The following is an 11679-nucleotide window of genomic DNA, read 5'->3' as shown; positions in this document are numbered from 1 at the left end:
ATTGTAAGCTGCCCAGATTCCCAGTGATATAAATAGATCCTATTATTATTAAACCAAAGGTCCGTCTGCTGTGGCCTAGCAAGCTTGGACGGAGATAGCGAGGTCCTCGGGTCGTAGGTTTGATTAGAGTTTCCTTCTCTTAGAGATTTCTAAGAGAAGGAAACCTTACGGGGTTAGATGAGCACCATCTGTCCGGGTTTGGGATTAGAGTTTTCCTTCTCCTAGGATGATTGCCATAGGCTAGAGAGCTCATCCTGCCCTTTGACGCTCTTGTTCAGACCCTTCGGTTGTGACTGTATGGCATGGGAGACCCTATTGGTGGTTATTATACCACCGCCAACATAGTTCACAACTTCATTAGGGTACGCAAGCCTCTCCCCCATGACAAGGGGGCATCAATGGAGAAGCATTGGTCTGATACTAAAACCACTACACCACACTGGCTCTCCTCTTTTGCTACAGAGGACAATTCCAGCATATATCGACCTTCACAGCAAAATGGTTCAATTCATACTTGCATAAATTAATTTGCTACAAATGTGGGGTAGTGAGTGGTCAAATCCAATAAGATACATAACAAAAGAAGTCAAGAAATATCCAAACCAAAATAAGCCCTTACAACTTTTTACTACTGTCAGAAAATTGGTCATAGTGTTTCTGTACAATCACTACCCCCAATCTCAATACATCATTTACTGTTATATTTATTTATTTCAGAAATTTAGTTTAAGCACTATGTGTTTATTTAAACTCTTTCTTCAGGCTTTTGAAATCTCCAGATATTATTTTTAAGTTAAGAAAATTTAATTCAGCTACCAATTTGAATGGATTGTTGCTGTTTTAAGTTTACTCTGTTTACATTCTTAATTTAAAATTTTTTTCTTATACTTATATTGTCTAACCTCTTTTTCAGAGTATGAGACCTCACCACCTCTCTAGGCAATTGATTCCATTGCCAAGCCACTTTCATTCTCACACATGCTGGCTCCTAGTAATCACTGCATTGTCATCAAGATACTTGCAGATGGACTCCTGTATAATTTGTTGGCACTGCGATTTGTTGGTACTGCGATCAGGCTGACTAGCCTGTAGTTTCCTGGATCTTCTTTTTTGACTTTTTTGAAGACAAGGACAATGCTTTATCATCTCCAGTCCTCTGGCACCTCATTCATTCTCCAAGATTCTCAGAAATGATATCAAGTGGTTCTGTGATTAAGTCAGCAAATTCCTTCAGCACTCTGGGATGCAGTTCATCTAGTACTGCAGATTTAGGTTAACAAAGTGATTCAGGTTAACAAAGTGATTCCTGAATAACTCATTATCAATCTTGATTCACAACCTGGATTCTTTGTAAAGGTCTCTGCTGTTGCATGGAAGGACACTTCTTGGGGAGAGGGCAGAAGAAAAATAGGTATCGAGCAGTTCTGCCTTTCCATTTCATGGGTTAGCATTTCACCTTTCTTGCTGAGCAGTGGTCCCACCAAGCCACTCACAAAACCTCAGCTTGCTCCTCTGTAATGCCAGGTCATCTTAACCTGCCCAGATTACCTATTAGGAAGATGAACCACATTAAATGTGTGTACCTGAGCCTGAAGACCGCTGGACCTCTCAATGGTGCACAATACCACCAGCCGTAGTATCCTGCTGGAATGCCTGGGGGATTTGGGAATCAGAAGCATTGTGCTTCAGTGGTTCCAGTCCTATCTCTTGGGCTTGTCCCAGATGGTGGTGCTTGGGGATAGCTGCTGCCCAAAACAGGTGCCATCCTATCCCCAATGCTATTCCACATTTATATGAAACTGCTGGGAGAGATCATCCGGAGGCATGGGGCAGGGTGCTATCAGTATTCTGATGACATCCAAATATATTTCTCCATGCCTTCAAATACAGCTTCAGCTAAAGACAGTGTGTCCCTTCTGAATGAATGCCTGGACTCCTGGCTGGATGAGGAAAAACAAACTGAAGTTGAATCCAGACAAGACAGAGGTGCTTACTGTCAAAGATCGTAACCTGGGTTTGGAAATGTCTCAACTAGTCCTGGATGGGGTTACACTCCTCCTGAAAGACTATATTTGTAACTTGGGTATACAGTGCGCCTCCCCCCCTGCATATGGGGGAAAATACAGAAGTTTCAGTGGGGGAGCATTCCTGTGTCTGGGAGCATTCCTGTGCCATTCTCCTTACAGTGGCTTAAACTTCCATGTAAAGTTAAAGTCGTGTATGGCGTGGGCATGCTGTACTTCAGGATCTGTTGCTCCAAATAACAGCTCAGATAGATGCAATGGCTAGAAGTGCTTATTATCAGCTTCACCTGTTATACCAGCTATGCCTCTTCCAAGAACTGGATGACCTAAAGATGGTAGTGCACATGCTGGTAACCTCAAGGCTGGACTTTTGCAATGTACTGTACATTGGGCTACCTCTGAACCAAGATCCAAGAAATTAAAGGGATATTATTGATGACCAATCATGAAATAATGAGATCAGACAGAAACCAATGGGTTAAACAAGGACTGCTTTACCTATTTAAATTATTGGACCTGGGAATGAGCAAAGGAGGGGGAAGCAACCTTATGCAGATCTAGCTGAGGCCCAGATGTCAACCTGTGACCACCACCCCAGACTTCCCTTGGGCAAAACACCAGTCCCTGGGGACAATCCAAAATGATTAGTTGCTATTCAGACAGATATTTACTGGAAGGCAAACCTAGGGGGCTCCCTGTCAGGCCCCATGACTTTATAAAAAAGAGTGAACCCCCAGGTTAGCCCCAAGGGCAAACTCCTTCTCTGTACCAGAGCCAAACCCTTCACCAAAAGGGTGTACGAAGGTGTACACCAATCTCTTACATTATCTCCCCACTACCTGCCATGGACAAGAGAGAAGTGTCCGCTTTGTCCCTTTTCCTAACCAGGCCAGCTAATGCAGCCCTCAATCCTCTTGCAAATCTCCTAGGAACAACATATTACCTTCCTTTGCCAATGAAACAGCATAAGGCCATAGAGCTCCAGCCATAGGAAAATAGCAATAGCGAGTACATTTTTTTATTTGCTATACTATCTATACTATAAAACTATATTTGGATGAGGGAGAAAGTGACCTCAGGTCTTTATCATAGTCTGAGGAATTTCCCTATTTACTCATTTACAGGCAAGATCAAGCCATCTGGGATCATCCTCATCCTGCCACACTTAGCAGGGAAACATGGCAGGCCAAATGATGATAACCCCAAGCCATTTATTCAGGAAAAAAATGGAAATAATGCAAAGCTTGTAAGATGAGGACTTTACCCTTCAGTAAGCCCAAGTCATTGGTACTGAAGTGAATGACTAACACTTCAGGAGGTGGCCATTCCTACCAAGGCATATGACCATTACATGCAGAGGAAGCCCATGGCACTCTTGATACACAAGATGCCATCTGCCATGACTACCTCAAAAATCAGAGCTTGTGAACCATGGGATAACTTATAGATCTTTAGCATACATAAGAAGATATAATTAAATAGTCGACTGCACTCATTCTAAAACCTGAGTCGTAAGTAAATTCTGCTGGGTAGTTTCTGCCCATGGTTCCACTTAATAGATTTAGGTTTAATCAAAAGGTCATTAAAGCTAGGCATAAACCTGCATAGCTACGTTGCTTGTCCTTTGAGCAGTATGTTATGAAAACTCCATCGTCTAAGAGAGGACAAGAGCAATTATGCTTTGGGGAAAAAAATGAAGTCATTAGGGCCTAGTCTAGCATTGAGATCACCCCTACCCTGGTATTATTGATTGGGGGGGGGGATAGAATGAGATCTGTCACATATATCTCAAATACTGCCCACAGTGTTCTAATCTATATCTTCCTCCTCATAAGAGAAATATTAACATTTATTATCAGTAAGGAGCAATGTTTACATTGAATTTTAACTGCCATATCATGGGTTTCTGCTTCTCTTGTTGCACCATGTCCATGCCTTTAACTGGCCTCGGGGGGGGGGGGGGGGAGTTATTTGCGGTTTTTCCACATTCGCAGGGGTCTAGTGCCCTAACCCCCACGAATATGGAGGGATGACAGTATAAGAAGATTTATTCCAGACCCAGTGGATTAAATAATAGAATCACAGAGTTAGACGAGACCCCAAAAGTCATCCAGTCTAAACCCCTGCCATGCAGGAATACATCACCAAAGCACACACTGACAAATAGCCATTCAGCTTGTTTTAAAAACCCCAAAGATTAAAAACCACAACCACACTCCAACGCAGCATATTCCACTATCAAACAGCTTTCACCACCAAGAAGCACTTCCTAATGTTTAGGTCAAATCTCGTTTCCTGTAGTTTGAATTCATTATTCTGTGTCCTACCACACTCCTCTCTTGTACTGTTACTATTCTACTTTTTCTACTCCCTTATACTGCCGCTATTCCACTTTTTCTGCTCTAGCTATCTCTTGTTGCATTCTGGGGCTTGTAGTTCAGTGAGGCCTAAGAGCTTTCTGGCTGAGAATTCTAAATGCCTTTCCCTTTACTTCAAATCCCAGAATACAGTAGGAGGCAGCCAGAGTAGTTAAGACTGTAGTGCGGTAATCTACTTAGTTTCTGGAGCAGCACAGTAGCGTCACGGGGGGGGGGGGTGCAGACCACACCGGGTGACACCTCAGAATGGGGGGGTGACACCTCAGAATGGGGGGTGACACCTCAGAATGGGGAGTGACACAGTCACGCCCAGCACCATCCCCCACATTGTCTGCCACACACGCTGCTCCGTCTCACGCATGTGCTGTGTCTACCAACCACCCTCCCTGCACTTGTCTGCCACCCGCACACCACTCCATTTCCCCTGAAGCCCCCAGAAGCCCCACCAAGTGTGGGAACATCACTGTTGCTTCATTCTCAATATGACATCCATTCAAATATTTAAACATGGCTATCATGTCACCTCTTAACCTTCTTTTCCCCAAATGAAACATACCCAGCTCCATAAGCCGCTCCTCATAGGGCATGATTTCTAGACCATTCACTGTTTTGGTCACCTTCCTTTGGGCAAGCTCCAGGGTGTCAATATTCCTCTTGAATTATGGTGCCCTGAACTGTACACGGTATTCCAGGTAGGGCTTGAATAGAATAGTGGTATTATTACTTCCCTTTATCTAGACACTACACTGTTATTGATGCAGCCTAGGATTTGATTTGATTTATTTATTTATGGTATTTATACCCTGCTCTTCAGCCAAAAGGCTATCAGAGCAGTTTACATTTTTTAAAATTAGACATTTTAAATTAGACATATTGACTTTTTTATCTGATTCACGTTCAGCTTGTGGTCTACTGCATACCCTTCCCTTACACGGAGAAGTAATGGGACTTAGAAGTAATGGGACTCGTGCACACGGTGCACCCCATTGCTTCTTCCGGGGCGCAAGAGGAGTTTTTCTAGCATGGCTTCCAGCATATATGCAGGCATGCTGTACTAAGACTTTTAGATCCCTTTTGCATGTACTGTTGTCAAGCCAGAGGTTCCCCCCCTCTATATCTGTGCATTCTGCCTAAATTCAATACCTTACATTCTCCCTGTTATGATTCATATTGTTAGTTTTGGCCCAAATCTCTAATCTGTTATGATCCTTTTGAATTCTGATCCTGTCCTCTGGAATAATTAGCTACCTTTTCTAATTTGGTACCATTTGCAAATTTACTCAGTACGTATGCTATTTCTTCATCCAAGTCATTGATAAAAATGTTGAATAGCACTGGGCCCAGTACAGAATCCTGTGGCATTCTACTAGTCCCTTCTCTCCAGGATGAGGAGGAGCCATTGCTGAATACCCTTTGGGTTTGGTCTGTCAACCAAGTGCATATCCATCTAACAGCAGCACTGCCTAGTTCACATTTCTATACTGCTTATCGATGTACTAAGCAGTTTACAAAGTGTAAGCTAATTGACCCCCACAAGCTGGGTACTCATTTTAGCAACCTATAGAAGGATGCCAGGCTGAGTCGACCCGGAGCCCTCAGCTGGCCCTGAACTCACAACCTTGTGGTTTGTGAGTGAGTAGCTGCAGTACAGGTATTTAACCACTGCACCACCAGGGCTCCATAACTTCCCAACTTTTAAGATCGGGGTGGGGGAATCTCTTGGTCATCACAAGCATGTTTGCTGAGAACACCCTTCTCAGTGATTCGTCAGGATCTTCCCAGATTCCTTCCTTCCATTCACAGAAGTCTTTGGTCTGTTTTTGTCAGAAGGCAAGTACTTTTTTTAAAAATTTATTTAGAAATGCCTTTGGCTATTAACTAGTTGTGGCAGAAGGGTTTTTAAAATGAGGTGCATTGTACTTTTAACTTTTTATATTCTAAATGTGTTTAAAGTGTTTTAAATTGTTTTTAATAGGACTGCTTATTTAATGCTTTTAAACCTTTTCATTATTAGCTTTTTCACTGTATTTTGTTTTAATCTAGGTTGTAGATGAGTCTATATTGTAGATACATAAGGCATTAAATCTTGAGTCCTGTGCAGGGAGGAAGGCAAAAGTCATACTTTGATCAACTATCAACACAACTCCTAAAAGAATCTGGATGTATAAATGTAAGGAATGCAGTTAAAATTGTATTCATCTTTATTCTATATTGAAATTTGCTATACAGTATTACATTTTATTGATTTCTTTACATTGAAAAAAGGAATGATTTTTAATATGTCCACAGATGTTTGAATACTTTTGCAGAATAGAATAGAATGCAAGACAGAATATGTGCTTTTCTAATTCAACATGGCTAACATCACTTTCTATGAAGGGTATTAGGCAGTGGTGGGTATGAAGATATAGAAATAACTCTCTCTAGATGCATGTAAAACTAGACTCAATTTCATTCTTAGAACTATGTTTTCATTGTAAACAAAGGCATTCCACGAAGATGTTATTGTTTCCAAGTTTCAGTTTAAGAATCATGGTTCAAATGATAATGTTGGTGGCATGTATAATGGAAAGAAATATGCATGTATAGTCATATAACTTGTCGTTCCTAATCCTTGGTTGTAAATACACTTTAGGCTGTAATAGATAATTCCATCATTATTATGTAATAAAACTGGTGAACTAAATTGTAGATATGCAACCTAGGTTTTAATTCACAGGGGAAGAGGAAAGTAAAAGCCAGAATTCGACCATTGTCACACCAGCCTCTGTAATCAAAATGTTTAACTATAGGGGCTCTGTGTTTGTCTTTCTTCCAATGTTACCTTAATTTAGGATATAAGAATAAGTTTCTTTCAAACATTGTTGAAAGAAGTAGTTGGCCTTAGTTGTATTTGAAAAAAGAAAATCTTTACTTTCCATTCCTTCCCCTTGAACTAGAAAAAGAAAAAAAAAGTTTCACAGTGTAGATATCAAGTCAGCTTTCCTTACAGCAAGTAATTCAAAATGAAGTCAAAGTCAACTGAAGTCAAATCAGGAAAGGGTCAGATGGGCAGCTGCTGACAAGTGTGTCCACATTAAAGCAGTGAAAAGAAACTCTTAGTTCTGCCTATGTGTCATTTCAGATCAAGAAAATTATGTCATCTGACATCATGATCTGATTGTCATCTTGCATCTTTTCCAGTGCTATCTTGACTTCTTCAGGCAAAAAAGGGCTTGAGTTGTCTCGATTGATTGACTCCATCAGACTCTTCAGACTCACCGACTGTGCATGAGCAGCTTTGAATACCTCCAGAAGGGCAGTCTTGAATGCTTTAAATCTATGCATGTAGAAAAAACAAAATTTGAAAAGTCCCTGCCAGTATTACCATTCAGTACTGTTTTAAAAAATGTTTATATGGAGACACTTATGTATATGGTTCATTACCAAGAATAAGAAAGCAAGTACCCAGAATGTGCGCAGCTGATTCCACAGTTTAGTTTTCAAAGAGTCCTAAACTGAACACTATTTCTAAACAGTCATTTACAAGTCAGCCTTAATCCAAAAGCTTTCCAATGCACAGCAATACAGTACCACGTATGGACAATCTCCACTGAAACACAACTACATCATAGTGAGAGTAGCCTTGAAAAGTGAAAAGACAGTGGAAAAAACCCAAATGAACATGGCTATACAGAATGGATTGGAAATTCAAAACATAGAGTCTCATGATTTTCCAGATGGTATGTTATTACAAAACATTTTTATTTTAATGAGTTCATACAATCGTAGAGTTGGAAGCAACCACAAGGGCCATCCAGTCAGTAACACTTTCTGTACATCAAAACAGTTCAGCTTCAGACAAGAGATACAAATGGATTAAGAATTTACATAATTTTTTTAAAAAGTAAGCTACCTTACATACCTTACTAACGCATTGTACTAGATCAACTTTTTTACTGCATCTAGATCAACAGTGTGTGCGTGTGTGTGTATATATATATATATCCCCACTCTCTTCCAGATCAGCATTCTCTGAAGATGCCAGCCACAGATGCTGGCGAAACACCAGAAATACTCTTCTAGAACATGGCCACATAGCCCGAAAAACCCACAAAGAACTATCGATGCCGGCCATGAAAGCCTTCGACTTCACATACAAAATTGATACATTAAAATGGAATTCAATTATTATAATATAAAAACTGATTACATGTTAAAAGAATTGCATGTTTAAAAAGCTAAAAGTTTATAAAACACTTTAAAACAATACAACACCCTAGCCCATTCTTTAAAATCTTCATGTTTTAAATGCCTATTTGAACAGGAAGGTCTTAGCCCAGGGGTAGGCAACCTGCGGCCCGCGGGCCGGATGCAGCCCGGCAAGGCCTTGGGACCGGCCCCAGCCTGGTCCTGCCACCGATTGCCACCAGGGCCTTTGGGGGGCAATTGTCTATAGAAGCCTCAGAAACATGAATTTATATTGCTATTTTTAAAAAAATTAGCAAATTTTTTTCGCGTGTCCTCCATTTTTTTTTAAAAAAAGTGTCTTCCATTTGAAAATTTTGTCCTACATTTGTCCTGGTTTATTTATATATTTTAGGTTTTTTTTTAATTTTTTAATTATTTATTTTTTGGCTTCGGCCCCCCAGTTGTCTGAGGGACAGCAACCCGGCCCCCGGCTCAAAAAGGTTGCCTACCCCTGTCTTAGCCTGTCAGCAAAAAGACAACAAGGAAGGGGCCATAAGAATTTCCTGGAACTCTATAAAGCCCCAGCAGCTGTATACAAACACCTGAGCCAACATTTCATTAAAATTTGTCCAATAGTATTTTGCTTCATGCTACCCACCTGGATTCAGCCAACTTTGATTTCATTTCCCCAGCACCAGTAATTTCAGAAGTCTTTGGAGTGTGGGCTTGGACTAGAATATATCAAGAAAGAAATGGAATTAGCAATTGGCATTACATACTCCCTGTCTGTACAGCACCTACAAAAAAGGCAACTGAGGTAATTAATACAAATCTCACTTTAAAAATACACATTTGGAGTTTACTTATTGTCAGTTGGAATTCTCCATCCAAAAAATACAGGAAAAGCAGCACATTTCTTACATTTGTTGAGAAGATAGATTAAAACAAACCTAGTGCAGTTTATATGCTTACAACAACTCAGGCCATCTTCTTGCGAACATATAAAATAATATCCATTAGCCTTCACAGAGGAAAGCTAAAATGCTATTGCCACTACCTTTCTGTGCTGATGGGATTAAGGCAGTGCTAGTGGTAGGGTCTCCCACATCAGATTAACTGTGCCAAATGGCTACTGGGCAGCAGCAAATGGTGTGGGGTTGGAGTGATGCTGGACCACCATACCTAACATTTGTTAGTACTGTGCAGATGGCTGCACTGGTAAACCACTTTTGGATGTCTCGGACCACAACAACCCTGTGATAGGGCAATCCAAAATGAAAAAAGTGACTCCCAGTTCAAGAATGCACTCCATAAGCTACTTGGGAAGAGCAGAGACAACTATTAGTAGTGCTGTAGCTAATGACTCAAGACAAGAAAACGTTCAGCTATTAATATAATTAGAGGTGAAAGGAAAGTCCAAAGCTGCAAAACACAGGAACACAGAATGTCAGAAGAACGAATCATGAGAAGCTAGACACTGTAATACAAGAAATGGCATGAATAAACATTGCAATACCTGAGGTGACTGAGCTAAACTGGACAAGAATGGAATATTTTCAATCAGATTATTACAGTCCTCCCTCCATATTCGCAGGGATTAGGGGAATGAGAGCCCTGTGAATATGGAAAAATCGCAAATAACTCCACCCTGGACTCAGAAGCCAGTTAAAGGGAAGGGTGAGCGGGGGAAGAGGAGCAGGGCTGTGTGCTCCTTTCCCCCCCACCTTCCTGTCCCTTTAATTGGCTCCCTGCCCCTTCTCCTCCCCATCCTCCCCTTAGGCATCCCAAGGAGACGATCAGGGAGAAGAAAGCAAGAGGTGCCTCGGCTTCTCCAAGACCCTTCTCCTCTCCGATCCTTTCCTTGGGCTGTCCAGGGAGAGGATTGGGGAGGAGAAGGGTTGGGGGGGGGGGCAAGGAACCTCCTGCCTTCGCCTTTCCGATCTCTGCCTGGTCTGCCCAAGGAGATATAAGGTGGGGTAAGGGGAGGAGGAATGCCCACATTAGTGGCTTTGACCTCACGAATAACTGAAACCGTGTGTCTCAAGACCATGAATATGGAGGGCCGACTGTATACAGTTTTATTTAGGAAATGAAAATCAAAGAAAAAATGAGGTAGCATTAATAGTGAGGAGAGATGTAGCAAAAGCAGTCAGGCGATATAATGCAAAGTCTGACCAAATAATATAAATAAAAACCATCAATGTAACCATAATCCAGGTTTACGATCCAACTAAAAAGGCAGAAGAAGAAAATTCTATGCTGTGCTTTAGACCAGGGGAAAATTGATCACACACCAAAACAATACATGTTAATAATATTTTTAAAGATAATGTTTTTTAAAAAATAGATTTACATTATTAAACCTAACTGAACGAGACCCAGAAATACACTGGATATTTATAGAGTCACCTGGAATTGAAGTTAACCTGCCAGCAATTAATAACAAACAACACTATATTCACTTATCTAGGATGATATGGTACTGAACTCGATGGGAGTTACTTCTTATCAGACATATACAGGAGTGCACTGTTTCCTTCAATTTGTTTTTTATGAATAATGTGGTTATCACAGCAACCATTTTACAGCTCCTCCAAATCATATTTTAATTAGACAGCATTGCACTAAATTATATCACATTGTTTGTATGTATCCATGGAACAAATAACACATACATGGCGCAAGTGGTAAATATTTGGATGGTCAAAACGAGCTGGAACTCCACATAATCTGGTTTCAAAAGATCCATCATTCACAATTTGGTGAGCTACAATTTACTAACAGTTTTCAGCAACATTCAAAGATTTGGTTTGCTAGCTATCAAGTGACTTTTCCAGCCTAACATATATGAGTTAAATCCCAACTGCTGGCATAGTCCATTATAAATTAAAATTAAAATTTTGTTGAAATCCACTCAAAGCAAAGGCTGAAAGGAATCTACTCACCTTCTAGCATTTCCTCTTCAGTGTCTCTGAAGTCATAAGGATCAATGGTGCCTTCTTCCATGGACTCATGATCACTAGAAAGTGTCATCTTTCTACAAAAGGACAAAAAGTTAACAACAATATTTTTTATCATGCACAGATTGCTAGCAAATAATACCTGCA

General features: G+C 40.7%; 1 protein-coding gene across 1 annotated transcript in view; it reads right to left on the bottom strand.

The window, feature by feature from the left end:
* Positions 1-6585: 6585 nt before the first annotated feature.
* The window catches only part of MCM3 (minichromosome maintenance complex component 3), a 42847-nt gene continuing 37753 nt past the window's right edge, over positions 6586-11679 (bottom strand). The window contains exons 15-17 of the mRNA XM_042453537.1: positions 11518-11609; positions 9231-9303; positions 6586-7721 (exon numbers count right to left, since the gene is read on the bottom strand). Of these exons, the coding sequence (XP_042309471.1) occupies positions 7523-7721; positions 9231-9303; positions 11518-11609 (364 nt within the window). The 3' untranslated portion in view covers positions 6586-7522. The remainder of the gene's footprint in view (positions 7722-9230; positions 9304-11517; positions 11610-11679) is intronic.

This window comes from Sceloporus undulatus, chromosome 1 (genome assembly GCF_019175285.1).
Source record: "Sceloporus undulatus isolate JIND9_A2432 ecotype Alabama chromosome 1, SceUnd_v1.1, whole genome shotgun sequence".
Classification (NCBI taxonomy): domain Eukaryota; kingdom Metazoa; phylum Chordata; class Lepidosauria; order Squamata; family Phrynosomatidae; genus Sceloporus; species Sceloporus undulatus.
This window is presented reverse-complemented; position numbering and strand designations above follow the sequence as displayed.